At 60.5% G+C, this 21299-nt stretch overlaps 1 protein-coding gene across 1 annotated transcript; it reads right to left on the minus strand.

Annotated features, from left to right (window-relative positions):
* Positions 1-292: 292 nt before the first annotated feature.
* On the minus strand, positions 293-16428 carry GGT1 (gamma-glutamyltransferase 1). The gene is made up of 16 exons (XM_010987306.2): positions 16102-16428; positions 13396-13595; positions 13103-13172; positions 11239-11411; positions 10578-10742; positions 9849-9979; positions 9614-9700; positions 6419-6611; positions 5946-6103; positions 4849-4998; positions 4306-4442; positions 1579-1766; positions 1346-1473; positions 1138-1250; positions 957-1070; positions 293-616 (listed from the first exon to the last, which is right to left on the minus strand). Exons 5-16 carry the CDS (start codon positions 10736-10738, stop codon positions 470-472), a joined length of 1707 nt encoding a protein of 568 aa, XP_010985608.1. The 5' UTR covers positions 10739-10742; positions 11239-11411; positions 13103-13172; positions 13396-13595; positions 16102-16428; the 3' UTR covers positions 293-469.
* Positions 16429-21299: the final 4871 nt, after the last annotated feature.

Consider the following 21299-nt stretch of genomic DNA (forward strand, 5'->3'; position numbering starts at 1 on the left):
GGCTGAGGAGGTACCCGGCTTCCCAGCATCCATGGAGGAAACGCTGGGGCCACGCGCCTCCCAGTGGCCAACACTGGGAAGTGCTGCTGCCCAGCGCAGCAAAGAGGTGGCCTGGCCCTGGTCCTGGGGCTCAAGGTGAGGAAGGACAGTGCTTGGCATGGCCCGCCCTGGGCCCCCAGCCCCCACCACACCCACCTGGCGGAGGTTGTTGGCTCCAGCACCCAAGGTGGAATCAAATCCCCTCTCTCCCTCCTTCCCTGCCAAGTGCCCCACTTCACACAGGATGCTGAGGCCCAGGGAATCGGGAGCCGGCCAGCAAGACTGCCCAGAGCCTGGCACTGCAGCCCCGTTTATTGCACTGCTTTGCCGCTCACAGGGGAAGCACGTCCCCCGAAGTCCCCCTCCCAGCCCGGGTGGGATTTCATCCCTGGGCAATCTACCAGCCTGCCTTGCCTGCCTGAGCACTTGCTCAGTAGCCTGCAGGCTCCCCGCCTTTCCTGGAGTCTGAGGCAGCTGCCCAGCCATCTGGTGTGCGGACAATGGCCTGGACCACGGCAATGAAGGTGGAAGTGACCTGGGTGTGGTGGCGCCGGGTCTTCAGGGCTGCAGCCACTGCCTGGGGACAGGAAGGGACACAGGACCTCAGCCAGGCCCAAGACACCATCCGAACCACACGTGTGCGGTCATGAGCTTCACAGACCCAGATGGTGCCACTTCCAGCCACGTGGCCAGGAAAAGCAAGCTGGGGGCGGCTGGGCCTCCTATGTCTCATAGGAGCAGGTGGCCTGGTTCTCATGGCCCGGGGGCTCAAGATGGGCCAGACAGTGGGTGTGAAGGTCACCTGCTACAGGCAGAGGTCACCATTGTCCCCTCCATGATGACTCAGGAGACCCAGGCCTCCACTCTAGGATACCGGGTGGCCCTCCTGTGACTCGGTTCCCCCACCCCCACCCCACCTGGTCCACGTCTTTCTCCAGCGTCGTGGTGTTGGGTAAAAGTTGGTTGTGCAGCCGGGGCTCCTCCACCGCCCGCTTCACGTCATAGCCGAACCACAGGCTGTAGATGATGGCCTGGGGGTGTGGGGATGTGTCAGCATGGCCCAAGGGCAAGGGGTCGAGGGACAGGGGTGGCACGTACCAGTGCAGTGGACGTGGTGATCTGCGTGCCCCCAGAGGCACCCACCACCATTCGGACCCGGCCGTCCTGACCCACAATGATGGCTGGGCACATGGACGAGAGTGGCTGTTTCCCTGCCGGCAGGAGGGAGGGAGGGAGGGGACAGAGGTGCTGGTCAGCCACCCGCTGGAACACCAGCCCCCTCCTCGCCCAAGCCCCCCCACCACACCTGGCATGATGAAGTTGGCGGGTGAGGGCGGCACTCCAAACTGGTTGATGATGTTAGGGGAGCTGAAGTCGTCCATCTCGTCATTGAAGAGGATCCCACTGACCCGTGACCGCACCTTGGAACCGAAGCTGCCGACCGGCTAGGTGAGACCGCTGTGCCTGGCCCCGCCCGCCTCGTCCCTCCTGTCCCCACGTGGCAGCCCCTGGCCCACCCAGGCCACCCAGCAGCCCTACTAGAGGTTGATGGTGCTGGTGGCCGACACGGCGCTGCCATCCTCCGAGACCACGGACAGGTGGGCGGTGCCCCCGTCGTCCGGTGTGTAGAACTCAGGCTCGTAGTAGGAGGTTGGGTGAGTGGTGTTGTCGGAGATCCGGGCCCGGAGCTGGGCGGCAAAGAACTCGGAGCTCATGTTGCGGACCACCTGCCGAGACCCCAGAGCCGGCCTGAGGAGGTGGGGGAGGCGGGGAGGGGGTACAGGCTTGTGCGAGCAGCTCTCAGGAAGCCCCCGACCCTGGCTCTGACCACAACCCTCCTGCACCCTAAGCGTCACGTGGACCATCTGACCCCCTCTCTCCAGCCTCTGTCTCTGCTGCAGTCCAGCAGCTCTCAGTGTCTGTCCGTCCTCTGAGCCCCTACTCTCACCACATTTTTCATGCATGCATTCATTCACTCATGGAGCTTGTAACTTCATGCCTAGAACTGGGGGATGAGCAGGGAACAGATAGGCAGGTCTCCACCCTCACAGCAGGAAGACAAAGGCAGGCAGGGATGTGATGGAAAGGACAAGCCAGGTGAGAGGGGTGGAGAGGGACGGGGTGGGGGTAGAGTGGTCAGGGAGGGCTTCTCGGAGGAGGTGACATCTGAAGAGCCACCTCAAATGAGGCCTGAATGGTAATGCAAAGGCTCTGAGGCAGGCCTGTGAGTGACAGGCAGACAGTGAATGGGGTTAGGGAGAGAGGAGGTTGAAGATGCAGGCAGGGGCTGATCCCTTAGGTCTTTACAGGCCCCATAAGGACTTTGGCGTTTGCTCTAGGCCACCTGGGCTTGGGGCAGAGGAGTGAACAGCTGATAGGTGTTTTCACAGATCCCTCTGGCAGCCGTGGGGGGTGGAACCCAAGTTGGGGGGGCTACGGACATCACAGGTGAGAGATGATGTCTCAGCAGGTGGTAGAGAGGAATGCCCCAAAGTTTTCGGTCCAGAGTGGCCCTGACTGGAAAGAGGGACACTACAGGAGGGGCAGCTGTGGGGACAGCTGGGAGCTTGATTTGGGACACCTGCTCGTTGGACCCTGGAAAGCCTGTCTCAGGTGGGTGATGCGCCACACCTGATGTGTGAGTTCACGGGCAAGGCTGGACTGAGGCATAAGCATGGGCTCGTCAGCTTGAAGCCGCAGGCCCGGACGGGCAGACAAAGAAGAGATGACAGACAGAGATGGGAGAAGATGCAGGAGCCAGTGAGGAAAGTTCCTGGAGGCAGAGCAGAAGAAATGCCTCGGGAGACTTCCAGCAACACCCGTGGATTAAGTGACTAACCCAAGGGGAAAACTTTCAGCCTGAACCTACTTCCAAGGATTCAGAAAGTCGAATCCAGGGAGTGAGACATCCTGCAAGACAACTGCCCCGGGTCTTAAAATCAACAAGACAGCCAAGGGGGTCCACGGAGGGCAAAAGCCTGGAGAGACAGAACCGCTGGTGCCGGTGGGAGCCTGACGGGCCCTGGACCCGCAAACATGGACAGGACCCTCGGGGAAAGCCCGACCCAGGCGTCCAATAAGTCATGTCTTGTGTACAAGTCCTTGCTCTCGGGAGACGCAACTGAAGGTGGGATCTCTGTGACACATTGTCCACTGACTCAGGAGGAAACGGGTTTATCAAGGGAGAGATGGCTGAGACAGGCAGAGAGGAAGGAATGAGCCAAAATGTCTACTACTTCACAAAACAGAAAGTTGAGGAGGAGGAGCTGGTGAACTGGGTGAGATGCTGCTGGGAGTGGCCCAAAGGGGACGCTGGGGCTGGACTCACAGGGGTGGAGTCAGGAGGGAGGGCAGGATAGGAGGGGCTCCAGAGAGGATGGAGTCGGCCAAGTTTGCTCCAAGGAGGGCAGAGGGACAGGCAGCAGCTGGAGGGTTGTGGAACCCCAAGAGAACGTCTATCTTAGGATGACCCACAAGAAAGGGCAGACTGGGAACCCAAGAGACAGCGCAGCCTTCCAGGAAGGGTGCGCTGAGTCAGCAAGTGGACGAGCAGGAGGCCGACCTCAGCCGGGAGGGAGGGCAGTGGGGGCCGCGATGCAGGCTTCCCCCTGCCCCTCCCTAGGGACACCAGGTCACTAGGGGGCGGGGGTGCAAAATCGTCCCTGGGAAAGAAAAGAGACCCAGGAGGGCAGCTGTGGGAGGTCACAGGTCAGTGTGAGGGGGTCTGCAGGTCTACCTTGGAATGAGGAGCCGCAAGTAGGCAATGACATAATGGGGATGAAGCCGGGGCACCCGGCAGGTGAGTAGTGGGGCAGTGCTGGGCCTGGAACTAGAAAGTTAGCTCCTGGGTGTGACCAGGGAGCAGGTGGCCAGGGTCTCTGCCCACTTGAAACGCTGGTCCTCCATGTCAAATCCATCCTTCTCACTTCCCCTGAGGGCTAGGACACTCCTGTGGGTTCCTCACGGTCACCACTGACCACTCCAGAACCTTTCAGGCTGATGGCAAAGCACCTGCAAAGGTCCTGAGGTTGGAGTGTGAAGGAGGTGGGCAGTAATTACTTACTGACAAGTCTGTCTCCCCCAGTGCTCCCCACCCTGTGAGCTCCGTGGGTCAGAGGCCGGAACTCAGGGTCACCAGTCCATCTCAGCACAAAGTAGGCCCGAGGCCAAAGTCAGTGTCGGAAATGGATTTGTAAAGCCTGAGTAAGGCTGGGGTGGCCCCAGGGAGCCCTCCTGGCCCATTGCAGGCCAGTCTCTGCCCCTTACCTCAGTCATGTTGACAAACTTGGGGTCCCCAAGCAGGGTCCTCTTGGCATAGGCAAATCGGAAGGCCTCCACGATGCGGTGATAGGTCAGGCCCTTCTGCTCAGGGGTCTTCACACTCTCCCGGGAGAAGTTATACCCTGATTGGGCAGAACCGGGAAAGGGTCAGCAGCCCCAGGATCCCCGGGACATCCCAGCCGAGGCAGGACAACTGAGTGCTAGTGGGGGCGGGGGTGCTGGGAGGGTGGTTGACACCTCCCTGAGCCGCTTGGCCCACCTTGAGATGGCAAGTGTTTAATAACCAAGATCAATGGCCACTTTGTAGGGATAGAAGGAAGCAAGGGTCCCTGGGCCTGGGCCTCACACATCCAGCCACAGGGCCACCCGGTCCACGCGGTCACAGATGAACACTTAGATTTACCAGACGTGCCCTCTGGACCAAGCTGTCCAGCCGTGAACTCTGGCATTGGGAGCTGACCGGGGCCCCAAGCCCTCGCATGGCTGTCCCCACCCTGCGGCTCCTGCAGGCCACAGAGGGCAGCTCACCTTTGAGGATGTTGAGGATGAGGGCCAGCACGGGCCCGCTGAGCGGGGCGCTGGGCACATAGAGCTGGGCGTCCCCGAGGCTGACACTGAGCGGGTGCTCGATCAGCTCGGCCTGGTAGTTGCTCAGGTCCTCGGCCGTCACGATGCCCCCTGCAACAGGACAGCCCTCAGGGGTGACACAGGGATGGGGCACACTATCGGGGGGGCTGTCGAGCTGGGTGCTCTGTCCACCCCTTGGTCCTCCCTGATGGTGCTCCCACCCCACGGCCAGGCCCAGGCCAGTGCCCTTCCCCTGCTTGCCCTGTTGGCCCCGGGGTCCCACTACTCTCCTCTTGACGGCCAGATAGTCTTCTTCAAGTGGGAAATATCTCCTCCCATCTCCCCCCTGCTTAGGCCCCTCCTCCTACGACTAATGTGTGGGTGGAAGGAAGCTCTTAATTCTCCAGGGAAATAGCTCCAGACAGACGAAGTCTTTACAGGCCAATTTCTGGCGTCAGTGGTAAAGGTTGTTGTCTAATGCCCCTCCTCCGTGACACAATGATAAAAATAACCTGAAGAAGCCACAGCTCAGGGAGAGGCAGTGTGGGGCTCCTGAATCCATCACAACTTGCCCACAAGGTCCCAACTGCAGGATGCTGCATGCAGCCCCTCCCACGCCTCTCTCACCAAGCCCACTCTTATCCCCCGTGACCCTCCTGGAGAATTAAAACCCCTTCTCTCAGGGCCCTAGACTATTTTCTCTGCCTACAAACTCTAACCTCATCTGCCATCTAGGTGCCACCTCCTCCAGGAACCTCTCCGGTATTCATACTTTAGAGCTTTCCCCAATCCTGGCTCCTGCTTACACCTGCATTTATTTACCCATTGGGGCTTTCTCTCCTAGATTGCAGGGTCTCTTAGCCTTGAGCTAACCAGGAGCTGTGGATCCATGTGGCTTGACACTGACTGCAGACCCATTGTGACCATCCTCTGCCAGGCACTCCCCGAGGGCCCAGTGCCCAGGCCAGGTAGGACCTAAGGACCCAGGTCTCTGGGCCCTGGCTCAGGGTTCCTGCTGTGGAGTTCCTCGCCCCAGGCTCCTGAGGTCACCCGCTCACCGGCCTCCTGGATATCCTTGACAATCTGGGCTGTGAGGCTCCCGTTGTAGAAAGCCTGGGCACCCTCCAAGGCCAGCGTCTCGTACGTGTCGGCCAGCCGAGGCATGGTCACTCGGTCCCCCTCCCGCAGCACTTTCCCGTCCCGGCAGAACACCTCGCTGGGGCAGAGGGGGCTCCCGTGAGGCAGGCAGGTAGGGCTGACTCAGCCAGCCACCCCACCCATCTTCCGAGGAGAATCAAGAACATGGAGCCCCTGTCTGCAGGTGGGTGGCCCCAGCACTCAGGGCTTGTCCTCCAGTGTCCAGTCCAGGCCTCCTAGAGTCCCCTGCCCGTTGGGATCCCTGGGCCAGGACCCCACCACCAGGCTCAGAATGGGCAGGGATTTGGTCTCCTAGACCCCGCCCCTCTATCAGTCCGGATTCCTGAAACTGCACTGTCACCTGCCACGCCCCCTGCAGGGACTACAGACGTACCACAGGGCAGGCCGCCCCTCAATGGCTGCCCGGCTTCTCTCCAGGGCTGCTGCCAAGGCCTTCCCCACAGGGAAGCCCTGGCGGGCCAGCTGGATACTGGGCTGGAACAGGCGAGCCCAGGGCAGCCGCCCGTGCCGCTGGTGTGCCAGCTCATAGCCGCGGATCTCGCCGGGAACCGCCACCGACAGCCCCCCTGTGGAAGGAGAGGGACACGGTTAGTGGGTCCACACAGGGGATACCCCCAGCACATCCCCAGATGAGACTTGTGAGGCTCAGGAAGGAAATGGATTTTTGAGGTCATGCCTGGACTGGGCAGGCAGGAGAGCCAATGGGCCAGGGATGCCTGATGAGGGCACAGGAGGGAGAGGCGGCGGCTCGCCTGCTGGGTTCTGCTGTCCATCCTAGACTTCTCTCTCTGCGGGTGCCACCGTGTCTGAAACCCTGTGTCAGGCTCACAGCTGCGCAGCAAGAGTATAATTAACCAGGACCCCTACCATCTCTCCAGCTGAGCCTCCCAGACCACGAAGCCTCTCTTGTGACTCAAGGGTTCCACCGGAGCCCACCAAAGTCCCCAGCGGAAGCCCAGGCCATCCCCAAGGCTGGGCTGGCTCCCATGGCAAGGCCCCTGCTCTTCCGTTGTCCCAACTGGGACCTGAGCCCAAACCCTTGCCCTGCCTGTCTCTGGGTCTGTTTCCCCATCTCCCCTGTCCTAGCAGTGTCTTTTGAGGAGCCCATGATTCCACTGGAAACAGACCCCTGGACCCAGGCTCCCCACTGGGCCCGCTGCCCCGACTGGGCCCTAAAGCCGGACACTGACCCAGAAAGTTTCAGCCACAGCCCCTGCTCCCAGGCGCCCTCCTGCTTTCACCCCTGAGATGACTGGGGCTATCTCGGCCACCCCCAGGCGTGGTGGCCGCAGCTCCAGAGCTGCCTCTCCCGCCCTGAAGTTGGGCACGAGTCTCCAACAGCCTTGCATCTCAGAAGGTTTGACAGGTGGCTCACAAAGCCCCCCATCTTAAATAAACCCTGCCCTGCCCTCCAGCCAATCAGGGGGTGAGGGGGTGTGGCCAGGCCGCCCAAGATGGCTGTCCTCCTGTTCTGTACATCCCCCGATTTAGTCAGCCCTGGCTTCACCCACATCCTATTCCCTCTTAATCACAGAGATGTACTTGCCCCAAACCAAGCTAGTGATTGTTTTAATCTTTAGATTAGAATATCTCCACTATGACAGCTTATCAGCGGGGTGTGTTCCTCTGCTGGTTCCCTGGTAAGCAACCTGAAATTAGTAACTGGTAACCTCCCTACCCACACCCTCCACCCTACAAAGACTACTGCCAGGTCCTGCCCCGTCTGCTGCACAGGATGGGTGTGGCTCCAGGATCTCGCTTCAGGCATGTAAGACCTCCTGTCCATTAAACTAGGGGTGTCTCTCTGTCACTGACTCTGGGCTCTTTCTTCGGTCTGGAGGGTGGCCAGGTCCAGGGCTTGCAGGCCTGCGGGGTGCAGCCCAACACAGGCTCTCATGCCACCCCTCACCAAGGTCACCAGCGACCCCCACACTCTCCTCTGTCTGCACTAACTCTGGGGGCCCTCCCCCACATCACGCTCAGGTTCCATTACCTGCTGACAACTCCCAAAGTCACTCTCTGGCCTGCTCCCCTCATGGCCAGACCTGCCCACTTGAAAAAGGCATCTCAAACCTAACACGCCAGACCCCGACTCCGGACTGTCGCCCAGTCCCACCTCCCTGCAGCCTAGCAGTCTCTGTTAGGGTCACCCTATGCCTCCAGGCATAGACCCAAGCTCATCTGGGACTCTTGGCAAGCACATCACACCCAACCCGACAGCAAGTCCCTCCAAGTGTGCCAGCACCAGCCACCAACCCCACCCTCAGCTCTCCCTGGTTATCACTATGACCTCCTGACAGGTCACCTGATGGACAGATAGCTTGGCCCCCTTTTTGCAGCAGCCGGAGGAGTCCTGTTGGATGAAGGCCAGATTCACCCAAGTCCCCTGGGTCTTCACAATGACCCATGAGGTCGGACAGGACCTGGACCGTCCCGCCTGACCCTGTGTCCTCCCACCCCCTCCTTCCCAACACGTGCACGGCTGCCCCACCCAGGCCCAGCCTCTGGGTCTCTGCTCAGATGTCCTGACCCCGGGCGCCTGCTGAAACCACATGCCCTCTGCCTCCCGGGCACACCCACATCCAGTTATCTTTCCTGCTCCACCTGGAATGTCTGATTTCATCTGTTGGGGAACAGGCCCTGATGCCTCAACAAGTCCGAGTTAGAGATGTGATTTCCAAGCACCCAAAGATGCTAAGTCTGTAAGATTCCAGCAGTCTCTCACTCTGAAGGATTTCCTTTCTACATATTGCGAGTTTCCTGATGGGTAAAAATTTAGACTCCATATATGCTGGAGAGGATTCCGAAGCGGCAGCCTTCAGGGCCCCACCCAGGGGGCAGAGTCCGCAGTGGGGATCAGACTCAGGACGGCCCTTGCTCCCCGCCCCTCCTCCCCTCCAACCTCATCCCGCAATCCACTGGGGTCCTTGCGGCGGTGCCCTCTGGTGGCCACTGGTTTCCCTGGGCTACGTGAGCAGTTGGGGCCTCTGGCTTCAACGCAGGTTGGCGAAAAAAAGACTCTGCCCCCTACTCCAGAGAGCTCTCCCCACAAATGAATGAATGGCTTGGATGCCTGTTAAAAACCCAGGGTTTACACAGCCTGGGCTCAAGCCCAGCTTTACCACCATCTGGCTGTGTGATCTTGGTCATGACCTCTCTGGGCCTTGGCATCCCCACCTGTAAAATGGACATCGACACCATGCTCCCCCTGCCAAGCACACAGGGAGGATTCAAGGGGCTCATCGACGAACAGAGCTGAGCTGAGTGCTGGCCCAGGGCCCCCAGTGTGTGCAAGCTGTTGTAATAGTCATCATCCTGTGCCCATGCTGGCACCAGGTGCCCTGGAGGGACCTGAGCAGAAACAACAGAAGCTCCACCCACTGTGATTATGGGCTTGACCATTTATTATGGAGGGTGTGTGGGCCAGGAGGGGTGGGGGAGCATCAGCGACTGTGAGAGCCATTCCCAGCCCCAGACTGGGGTTGAGGGGTGATGCTCAAGCCTTCCCAGCAACTTGTCTCAGCCCCGCGCCCACACCCAAGCCTGCACCCCACTGCATCCGCCTCACCTTCCTCTGACTGCTCTGAGCTGTTGAACATGCTGGCAAAGGCCAGCCGAGGGGCCACCTCACGGGCATTGATGACCTCAGCTTTTCCTGGAAGGAGAAGCAGGTGGGCAGGTGGGACCAACACCAGCCCCTCACCCCACCCGGGTGCACCCCGTGGCCACCCAGCTGTGCGTCCGCAGCCCACGTCCAGCCTGAGGCAGACAGCCCCGCCATGCGCCTCCTGCCTGGCACTCACGCGTCGTGCTGTTGTAGATGGTGAGGAACAGGCCGCCCCCGATGCCCATGCTGTGGGCGTTCAGGAGCCCCACGCACAGCAGGGCCGCGATGGCAGCGTCCACCGCAGAGCCGCCGTCCCGCAGCGCGTCCCTGCCGGCCGCACGTACCGGGGAGTGAGAGCCCGTGGGCTCCTCAGCCTGAGATGCACACCCCGCCACCCACCTCCCCACCGCCTGGCCACCCCGCCCCAGGGAGAGCAATCCATCGTCTGGGGTGCTTTAATGTAATTCCAAAACCAACGGGCTTCATACGTTCTGCTTCTTCAAGCAGATGTACGTGACTTTCATAATTGGAAAAAAATGGAAAATTGTTACTTTTTATTAATTTTTTTCTGTTTAAGTCTTTAAATAGGAACTGGTCTGTGTATATATGAGATAGGGGTCTAAAAAAAGCGTAAAGAAACAGAGTTTACCTGCAGAGACAGACACCCTTGAACTGAGAAGAGGGCTCAAATGGACGCTGGGAGACCCACACCCTGCTCTCGGGGCTGGTGTCCCCTTCTCCCCTGACCAGAGGTGCCAAGAAGGCCCAAGGACAGGACAGGCAGCTCCACACACACTAAACATCCTTCATCCAGGCAGCCCGTTTACCAGGGGGGAAGCAGTCCCAGAAGGGTGAGGGTCTTTCCCAGGTCCACTTACAGTGGCTAAACCCCAGGGCCTGTGTCCCCACGCCCTGCTCCACTCACCTCCCGATCTCCGAGCAGCGCTGGGCATCCGCGGCCACAGCCGCCCTGGGGTACACGTGGTTGTGTGGCTTGGAGGCCGAGGGCAGCCAGAGGCAGAGGCCGATGACAAGGAGCACTAGGGCCACGGCCAGCAGGGCCAGCAGCACATACCGCTTCTTCATGGCTCTGTGGGCATGGGGGCAGGGGAGTCGAAGGTCAGGGGACCACTGCCGGCCTGGCCTTGGCACACCCCGACCCCCATCCCACCAGGCACAGCCCAAAGTCAGGCCTTAGAAATACCTCCCTGTGTCTCTCTCCAGGCCCCAGGCCTTTTTTCAGGCTACTCCCTCTGCTGGAAGTTCCTGGCCCCATCTCTGCCCCCCAAATCCTCCTGCTTATCCTCAGGAACCCCACCTCCAGCAGGGATCCCTCCTGGGAGCCCCCAGATCTCACTTCTGGGGAGGAGCCCCTGCTTCTGCAGGGCCTTGTCTGTTTCCTCACAGTGGCAAAGGTGTCCTGCAGGAGGGACCTGCCTGGCCTGACTCTTCCCCGGCACCGTCCTGGGGTCCCCAGAGTAGCCAGCCACAGAATGTAGGGTTCAGCTTCCATCCTGTGCTCCAAGGGGACACCCACAGTCTCCTCCTAAAATCATCAGATCAGCCACTGCGGGACCAGGGCCTACCTTCCTCAGCGGATGGCAGCCCTGAGCCTCCCAGGGAGGTAGGTGGTCACAAAAGATGGGTTTGGCTGAAACGGCTGGAGGAATAACTGGGGTCTCCCTTGTGCACTGCAGGAGCCTGTGGCCACAGAATCTGCTCCAGGGAGACTCCTGGACCACGCAGAAGGCTTGTCTTCCTGAAAAGGGAGAGGGTGTTCCTGGAGCAGGCTGGGCCCAGCCCTCCCCAGGAACTATGTGAGGTGTCGCTGCCTCCGGAGGAGCTCTGGAGTCAAGGGGAGGCTGTTAGCACAGAGCAGGGCAGGGAGCTGTCACGTGACCAAGGGGGTGAAGCCCAGTGTGCCAGCCGAGGGGATGGAGCCCGCAGGCACGGGGGCCAGACTGCCCATCTCATCTGTGTGGGGTCTTGGGTAAGTCACTGACCATCTGTCCAGGGAATGACAGAGGGGCCCACTGGGGCGTGTTGTGAAGGTTAAGTAGGTTGGAAACTATCAAGTGTTAGGTGAGCGTCAGCGATGCTGGGGGTGCCTGGTGGCCTGTTGCGGCAGACGGGAGCTGGCCAGCCTCTGGCTTACCATTTATTTCCCTGTTGACTGCCTGCCAGGCTGTGCAGGGAGGGATGGTAGTGACCTGTGGGGTCCCCATGGCAATGGCAGCAGGCGAAGGGTGCGACCCCAAACGGGAAGGAGAGGTGTGGTGACAGAGGCAGGCAGGGGGTCCCCCTCTCCTAGACTCAGTTCCCTCCAAAGGACTGGTGTCTGCTGAGAGCCCCGGGCTGGGGCCCCTCTGGCTCATCCTGTCCCTATTCAGAGGGTGTGAACTCCAGGGCCAGACATGGTATCCCAGGGATGGTCTAAGGACGGAATCCCACCCCCACGTGCACGGTAGGGCTTTCTCCTCCCCGGGCTCAGGGGTCACACAGCAGACCACCACCCCACACCCCCAGCAGGGCCCAGCCCTCCTCTCCACCTTGACAACTTGACCGAACCTCGACACCACCATTTCTAGCTCCTCCCTGCCCTCCTTCCCGCTGGCTTTGCCTGCCCTTCAGTCCTCCAACAAACAGCCAGAGAGCTCTCTCCAAAATGCCAACCAGGCCCTGCCCCTGCCACTGCCCCAGGAAGGTCCATGCCCTCTGCCCTCTGTCCTCTGCCAGGCTTAACAGTCCTCAGGGCGCACCCTGGGCCCTGGCAGGGAGGCTGGGTCAGGGTTAAGGCTCCTGATGGAGGCAGCCGTGCTGGGAGGGCTGGGCCGCAACCTGTGTCCAGGCGCTGAGCTTCCCCATCACAGGCAGCGGGGTTGGGGGGCAGGACAGGGGCCAGTGCCCTCCTCCCTGGCACAGGCAAAGCCCCACCCACCAAGGAGGCCCCCCAGTCCTCCCTGTCCACTGGGTCAGGCCACACTGGGCACCTTGGGGGCCTGCCTTCATTTCCCCCCCGGGCTTGGGACCATCAGCTGAGAAGCCCTCTCAGGCCCTCCTCTCTCCCCTCAGGTCCCTGGGGTGAGCCAGCCAAGACCTCCTGAGGTCCAAGCTCCAGCCTCCCCTGTTCATCCATCTGTCTGTCCATCCTTCCACCCAAGGGCCCAATGGCCTCCCGAAAGGGTAGGGGGTACCCAGCAAGGCTCAGACTGCCAGGGAGCAGGAAGAGGGGTGGGCCTCACTGACCACATCCCCATCTCACTGGGCAGGGCAATAGGGAGGCCAGGCCCAGCCTGACACCCTCAGCCCGGCGGAAGACACCCTGCAGGGGACTGTGCTTCCGTTCCCACCCCCACCCCCACATTTTTCTCAAAGAGGCCTGGCTGTCACCCAAATCGGTGTCAGGAAGGGAAACAGCTAAACTGCTCCTCGTGACCCTGGTGGGCTTACCTGAGGCCTGGAGGGAGTGGAGGGCCCAAGAGAGCTTCTGTTCCTTGGAAGACAGCTCTGGGCTGGGTCACTGGCCAGGGAGGAAGAGGCAGATTCGTCTCCCTGAGAAAGTCGCAGCCACAGTGCGGGCCAGGGCCCCCCCACTCCTGGGAGCTGCCCAGAGCCACGCCTGCGGCCCCTGCAGAGCTCCTCAGGGGGCCTCGGAACTGGGACTGGGATCTGAAGGGGACCCCTCCGAGGAGCGGAAGAGACAGGAAAGGAGAAGGAGAGGCCAGAGCAGCTCCCAGGCTCACCTGGTCCCGGAGGGGCAACTAGCAGCCCCGGAGGGGCAGCTGACAGCCTCAGAACAGGGTGGAGAGTGGGCGGCCCTCAAAGAGCGGCCTAGCCTGGCAGGCAGGACGGCCGGAGGCTGCCGGCATGTCACAGCAGCAAGGAGTGCAGGGACTCAGTCTATCACCAGGTGACTTTAAGTTCATGCAGCCCTGGGAGGGCCCTGGAGGTGGGAGGTACTGTCATCAGTGACCCGTAAGGTCCCCTTGGCAGTGGCAGCAGGCCAAGGGTGTGGCCCCAATGGGATGGAAAGAGGTGGTAACAGACGCTGGAGTCCCCACCCCCCAGATTCAGTGCCCTCCAAAGGGCAGGTGTCCATGGGCAAGCCCCTCAGTGAGCCCCAGGCTGGGTCCCCCACTGGCTCATCCTGTCTTTGTTCAGAGCATCTGAACTCCAGAGCCAGACACGGTGTCCAAGAGATGGTTCCTGAGGTCGTGCAGCAGAGGTTCCACCAGCACCAGACCAGAACCTGGACCGGTAGCTGGACGGCAAGGGTACCTCTCTGGAGCAAGGCCTAGGGCCTCACGTCCAGAAGATTCCACCTATCCAGGCCCAAGAAACCACCTGAAAAGCCTCGAAAGGCGGGGCCCAGAGAGGGCCAGAGCAGGTCCAAGGTCACACAGCCCACCAGTGAACACCCAGCCACCCCGTGCCTGCCCTAAGTTGCTGCACATCCCTGATTAGCCCACCACCAAGGTCCTGAGTCAGGAGTAGCTGCAGACCCAGCCCAGGGGAACTTGGACACTGCCCTCCATTGCCCCTTTGCCTTTATCTGCCAAGGACAAGGCTCAGCCACTTCCTGAGTCACGCCTCCCTACCCCACTCCCCAGCTAGCTGCGTCCAGGTGGCCCAGGAGCCCCTGCAGCCCCCACCTGTAACATCTAGTCCACAAGGACCACGCAAGGCTGCACCATCTGATAGATGGAAGGAGACGGAGAGGCTGACCAGACACTGCTGCACGCCCTGGTCACGTGGCCGGAACCGGCCCTATCCCCTCACCCACTGCCCTTGAGCATGCATAGCACAGAACCCACCAAATGCACGGCCGTGAAATCCCCAACCAGGATGGCCCCAGGATGAGGGGGCCATGACACTTCTTTCCCTGGACCCCCCTGCAGCCCAGGGTGACTGAGAAGACGGACAAGGAGGAGGCAAGGACCAAGGCTCAGGACCTGTCCCTGAGGGTTGGGCACCAGCCAGAAACATCAGGGGATTTAGCCCCGCCTAAGTGGCTCCACTGGACAGCAGTCAGCTGGGAGGGGTCAGTAGTGGAGCGCCACAGGGTTCTGTCCCCAGCCTGAGCCTGCCCAGTAGTTTTTTTCCCCTGCCTGGGGTGGCCTGAGACAGGGCAGTCTCGGCAGCAGCAGGAAGGTAGCAAGAAGGTCTGGGTGGGCAGAGGATGGCCCAGACTCCACAGGTGACCCTAACAGGACAACTCTGGGCTGGGGTGAGGTGGAGTACAGAGCGCTGCCGGCCACGGGGCTCAGGGGAAGTCCAGGAGCAGCTGCAGGTTCCAGGAAGGGGAGACAAGAGGGAAGGCGTTTCAGAGGCTGTGTCAACAAAGGCAAGATGTACGAACAAAGAAAGCAACTCCCTCACATGTCAAGTGGTTACATTCTGTCCGAGTCAGCTCCCCACCCCCACAGGCAGAGAGGGGACCTGGCAGCAGTGGGTCTGGGCTGACAGTCTCCTCCAGACCCCATTGCTCCCCTCCCAGGCACACAGAGTGGTGAGTTCTCCATCCCCAGGAATATGCAAATCTCACCCACACAGATGACTCTGCCATCAGCACCATCCCCTCCAAACACACACACACACACACACACACACACACACACACACACACAAATCCATCCCTGGGCTGAATCTAGGCTGAGCTAGCAGGTTCCAGGACACAGCAGAGAGGTGAGCATGAGGAAATGGGACAGAGCAGACAGCCCGAGGTTTCTCTGTTACTCCTCCAACCCTAGAGCCACGGGGGTGAACCCAGGCACAGCCCTAAGCCCACTCGCAGGCAGCAAAGTGAGGCTTCAGTAGAAGATCCTCGGCCAAGGTCAGCTGGCCCTGGAAGCACATGGACCGGCAGGCGGACCCACGACCGCCCCCACCCCTTTGTCTTCCCTCCCACTACCCGGCCACGGTGAGGAGTCATGTCTTCCAGGGATGAGAACACAGCTCCGGGCAGGAAGCTTACAGTGAGCCAGGCCTGGAGCTGAGGTCTGTCTCTCTGTGCCCACCCTCATGCAAATTCTTATTCTCAATAAGAAAAAGGCTTCTGCCCCCAAACTTAATAACCACAACCAGTCAGAAACCTGTGGAAATAGCTATACATGCCCGTGATGACCACAAGGTGGTGGGCGCCCCCTGGAGTTGTGCAATCACACCTTGCACCACTGGCCTGCCCCACCCCTACCACAGCCACAAACCCGAGCCCAAGATGGGCAGGTGTGGCCTGAGGACACGGCACCTCAGCTCCCCTATCACCGCTCTGGCTCCATTGCAGACCTGGACCCCCCCAGTGACCACCCCTTCCCCACCCCAGGTTGTCAAAGCTTTCTGGGCCTCAGTTTCTCTTAATCCAAAAGTCCACTTCCTGGCCCTCCTCCACTCACTGCACAACTGTGGCAGAGTCAGACAAAGCCTGGTCAGGCAGACTCAGACCCACTTACCGGATGAGAAACAGAGGCTCCCAGCTCAGGCCCGGTCTAAGGCTCTGCCTTTCTGTGCGACAGCTCTGCAGGGTCAGACCACATGAGCCCCGCCCCCATCACCCTGAAGGGCAGCTCACTCCCATTACACAGATGCAGAAACCAAGGCTCAGAGAGGAAGAGGGGCTCCTCCAGGGCACCACCAGGACATAAGAGAGCTGGGGCTGGAACCCAGGTCTCCAGACACCCCCAGGAGGCCCTCCCCACACCTACGCTGTCCAGCAGCACAGAGAGGGTGAGCCGCGCTTTGAGGTCACACAGCCCTGGAGTGCAACCTGTACTGCCCCATCTCACCTGGCTGCAGGGTTGGTCCTGTTGTACTCCTGCTCGGAGCCGAGTCCCCAGTGCCCAGCTCCTCCCCTCCCTCCCCCTGCTGGCCTGGGTGGGGGGAGGCTTTAAAGGCACAGGAACCTTTCCAGGTGGGAAGAGGACTGGCTCCTTGTCCTGTCCCTGGGGCTGTGTGACCCAGGCCAGCAGCTGGCCTCTTGGAGTCCAGGGGGGTCCCAAACCCTGCATAACAGACCTGAGCTTTGAGGGTCTCAGTGGGGCTGAATGAGGCTGGGTTTTAGGGTTCCCTGGGAGGAGGTAGGCTCCCAGCCATGTAGGATACGAAGAGAGGGGTCCCACAGCACTGGGGCACAACCAGACGCCTGCACCAGCAGGGGCGGGAGTGTGAGCATCTGGGTCCTACCAGGCCTGAAATTTCCCTACATCTCTGGGTTAGGGGATGCTCCCTCCCCCACCCTCAGAGCTTCAGATGTCCAGAGGCCGCCACTCTAAGCACCCTGGTCACCAGGGCTGAAGGCAGTCACATGATCTGGGGGAGTCTTTCCTTGTCCTCTAACTTTCTGGGATCAGGAGCAGGCAGGCTGACAGAGGACATGGGGCAGCTGGGGCAGAAGATGGGGCCGTCTGCTCATGTCCCCACCTATCCCAGCCCATTGGGATGGGGTGGGTGCCCCCACAGACCCGGGCCTGCAGGTGCCTCTGAGGTCCTCATGGTGCCTGCTGCCTGCCAGAACCACACCACTAGCCTGGCCCTGGCTTACATGTCCTCATCCATCATTCGTTAAATTCACTCTCCCATCTGCTCCTGGCCCACTCAGATTTTTCCCTCAAGGAGCTCCCAGCCAGCCCAGGAGGAGGAGGGGCCCAGGACCAGGAGGGAGGGGCGGACACCATGGGGATCAGGGGGTGGGAGTCCAGGCTGGCTGGACTGGGGAGGCCAGCCAGGCGGAGGGAAATGTTTGAGCCCACAAGCCAAGCCCTGAGGGCATCTCCAGAGCAGTGAGGGTACAAGGGAGACCCGGACCTCCCTGACCATTCCTGAGCCTTGAGGCATCAGAACTGGAAAAGGAAGTGGCTGAGCTCAGACCCTGAAGGCCAGGCCAATGTGTCTGGACTTTGAGAGCCTGGTGAATGTGTCACTGGGCTGGGTAACCCATTAACCCTGGCTCACTCATTAAGATGGTGGGTGACCATCAGCTCCTCAGCCATTCCGGGAGCCGGGCAGAGGGCAGGGGCTATGGGAAGAAGGGAATGTTGATGGGGACGCTGGTTGCCAGCCTGCTGAGTTGGGTTCTCTATGTTCTTGTTCCTGGAGGAGATTCCTTGGGCCAGGCTGGCCTCCAGCCAGGGGCAGCTGCCAAGGCAGCATGGGGGCCCCATGCCACCACCCCAATGCCTTTCATCTCATCACCCCTGCCGGGCTGGAACCAGCAGCCTAAAGCCTCAGGGGGCCTTGGCCAGACAAGAGGCTCAGGCCCTTGTCTAGTGGACAGGGAGGCAGGCATCTGGCCCATCCCCTGCTCTGAGAAATGGGTCCACAGTGGCCTCCAAGGCCCTTCCTGCTCTAACAGGCTGCAGTCTGCCCCATCTCTGTGCCTGGAAAAACAAGGCATTGGTGGGGCAAGCAGGGTGCTCCTCGCATAGGAAACCACAGCCTAAGAGGGAAAAGAACATGCCCAAAGCTATGAGGCAGGACAGCAACACAGGGAACCCAGAAGACCCTGCAAACCACTTCCTGCCACCACTGCCTCACCCCGCTGTCAGATCTTGGGCCATGGCTGGTAAACATGCAACACCCCAAACGCAGTGGTGAGCCTCCCTGTGAGTGAGGCAGGCAGGTGGGTCCGGACCCCCATCCTCTACAACCGCCAGGCAGGATCTTGGGGCTCTGCTGGGAGGCAGGAAACCTAAGATCATCCAGGCAGTTTATGTCCCCTGGTACGTGCATGAAGGAGACATTTGGAAAAGCTGGCTGAACAAAAGTTCATCTTAATCAACTTTAGGGTCATAGAATCTCAGATGTTTGGCCTCTGATCTCCCGTCTCCAGCACCCCAGGAAGGCAGGGGTAAGGGTAATTAAAAGAGCTGTTGGGTGACTGGCGCCAAGTCTGTCCCTCTCGGGTGACCAGCTCAGCGGTCACAAGTGCCCCACTCCTGGCCGCCCTGTCCTCCCTGCCCATGGTTCCCTGCACAGGTAGCATTTATCACATCACCTAGTAATTATCTGCCGTGTCTGGGAGCTGCAGGGGCAGGTGGGGGCTGAAGGCTGAGTCTTGCCCACACCCCAGCCCCCACCACCGCCCCAGGCTTCGTCTCTAGGGATGTCGATATACTGCCTCAATGGCCCTCGCTTTGGGGGGAGGGGGGCTGCAATGCCCCAGCTCACCTGTCCACAGCCCCTGGCCCCCACCCCCCGACCCTGCACAGGACTAATGGACATGTGGTTTCACGGACGCCAAAACTGCCCCACACTTTCCATGAATGCCCTGCTCGGCCAGCCTGGGCTTCTTGAGGCCCTGCCGCCTCCCTCTTTCTCAGCATCTCCTTGGCCTCCTCCTTCAGCTCTTCACGCTGGACTGTTACTCTCTCCCTGGGTCCTGCTGAAACATTCTGTTGGCTGATGTTTCAGACGCCTCGGGTCAACTCACAAGCCTGGGCTTGAGGGAGGCAGCTACCCTCCCCAGACCTCCACCTGCCATGTCAGCCACAGCCCGCACCGTCCAGCGGCTTTCGCCTCTGCAACCCCTCCTGCCCAGCGCCCCCGACCCCCAGCCCCCCACCGCCACCCCCCTCACCTGGCAACTCCTCAGGGTCCCCAGCCCCTCCATTTCCCTACTGCAGCCCCAGTGCTAGAGCACGTCCCTCCCCCACTGAAAAACCCTTCAAAGGTGCGTGTACCCTCCAGATAGATTCCTGTCAGCTGGGGCCCCGCCTCTTCCTCCACGCGGTTCACCCGTTGCCCTGCCCCAGGGACTTCAAGCTAGCACTCTGCCATCAGATCCCAACCTCAACGCACTGCCTCCTCTTGGAAGCCCTCCTATGCCTCCTGGTCAGATGTCTTCCTGCAGTGCCCCAGAACCCTCGTCACAGCTCCCTACCTCTGCTGTTACTTTGACCTCCTGTGCCTTTATCTCTGAAGTATCCTCAGGGCTCAGTGATCATCACTAAATGGAAGCTAGATGGCTGTCAGCTGGATTTGGTATGAAGCCAGGGAAGATTTATTAGAGCTCACACACGTCCAACACCGATGTGTGCTGGATGCCTCCCTTGACGCATCTAATCCCACAGCATCTTTGCCAGATGGACATTTTATTTTCCTCATTTTATAGATGAGGAAACAGTTTGGCAGAAACTACCGTGAGCACGGCCCTGCCAACGCCTTGATGTCAGACATGCAGCCACCAGAACTTGGAGAGAACGAATTTCTGTCATTTTAAGCCACCAAGTTTGTGGTAATTTGTTATGACCACCAGAGAAAGCTAATACAGCTACCTCCTTTGCCCAAGTTTGTAAACCCAAAAGGGGGCAGGTTCTGGGGGATTTGAACCCGAAGCCTGAGCCGGACCTGTGACCCCGACGGTGCTTCCCAGCCTAGCAGAAGGCTCACAACCTGTCCCTTAGAGCCAGCTCCAGGGGAAACTGTCTCTATAGCATGTCTGTCTGATTCCTTCCTCCTGGTGAGTTCTGAAACCATCCTGTGTCCTTCTTTGCAGAGGCTTAGTGGCACCTGGCTACTTGCTGAGGTACCATCAGTCCTGGGCTGGCCTTCCTCCTCCTGGGCTTGGACTAGCCCGCTAAGTGGGTAGACAAGAGACCCAAAGGTGGGACAGGTCCAGTGCAGCCCTGGCCATAGCCTTCCACCTTGCCTGCTGGGTCATCTGGACTTTGGTTCCCTGTCATCCCAGCTGGGCCACCAGCTGTCAGTGCTACTTGTCTCCTGGTGGGCCCCACTTGGGGCCCAGGATGCCCCTAGCAGGGCCTGGGGTCCGGCGGTATCCCTCTCCCTTGACTCTGGCTCCCCAGAGACTCCCTGGTTGTCCGCCCAGGGGTGGCAGGGTTGCCCCCGAGAGACAGGGTGCCAGCTCCTAAACCCCCACTTCAGACCTGAGGGCTGAGAGGGCAACATCACAGCACACCCCCCCCCAACTCCAAGGGGTCTCCACTAGCACAGCTCTGCTGCCCAGGGCAACTCCAGGGAGGGGGCCAGCAGCCTTCAGTTAAGCACACAGGGAGGCTAGCTAGTGAGGGGGAACAGTGCTCCCACTCCCAAGGGCACAGCTCTGTATCTGGGGCCTCCTGCCCCAATCAGGTTAGGCCAGAAAGAGTCAAGCTAGCCACCCCCACCCCCTCAGGAGGCTGAGGGAGGCCCATCCAGGGATTTGGACCCAGATGCCACCCCCCTTCCTTTCCTGGAAAATGTTCTCCAGGAATCTCTCAGCCAAGGACACCGAGGGTGGGGCGGTGGGGAGAGGGGTCGGGCTGGGGAGCAGTTCCTCCACTTTCCATAGGACTCGCAGCTCTGGGCGTCCCCCTCTGCCACTGCCTGGGTTGCCCACTTCATGACACCCAGGCTCGGCCCTCTCTCCCCTTGACACCGCGCCCCCACCCCCTTGGCCTTCTCACATCTGAGGGAACAGTGTCCAGGCCTGGCTCAGCCTCTGGAAGAATATGGTCAGGACCTGGGACACATCCCGGCTCTGGCTCCAGCCCTGAGATTGGGAGGGGTCTTACCAGGCTGTCAGCTCTAAGGAGAGGGGTCTGAGAGGCCCTGGGGCAAGGGGGCTGCGGCTGAAGTCTCTGGCCCCTTCACCACCACGTCAGTTTAGTGACTGCGCCTTGGCTCCAGCGGCAGGCCAGGCAAGCATGTAGGT

This window comes from Camelus dromedarius, chromosome 31 (genome assembly GCF_036321535.1).
Source record: "Camelus dromedarius isolate mCamDro1 chromosome 31, mCamDro1.pat, whole genome shotgun sequence".
NCBI classification, from domain to species: domain Eukaryota; kingdom Metazoa; phylum Chordata; class Mammalia; order Artiodactyla; family Camelidae; genus Camelus; species Camelus dromedarius.

Coding starts and splice junctions, on each gene's coding strand:
- GGT1 (XM_010987306.2), bottom strand. CDS start 10,738: ATGAAGAAGCGGTATGTGCTGCTGGCCCTGCTGGCCGTGGCCCTAGTG. Junction 4,999..5,945: donor CAAGGATATCCAGGAGGCCG/GTGAGCGGGTGA, acceptor GTCCTGTTGCAG/GGGGCATCGTGACGGCCGAG. Junction 1,474..1,578: donor ACCAGCACCATCAACCTCTA/GTAGGGCTGCTG, acceptor GCCGGTCGGCAG/CTTCGGTTCCAAGGTGCGGT.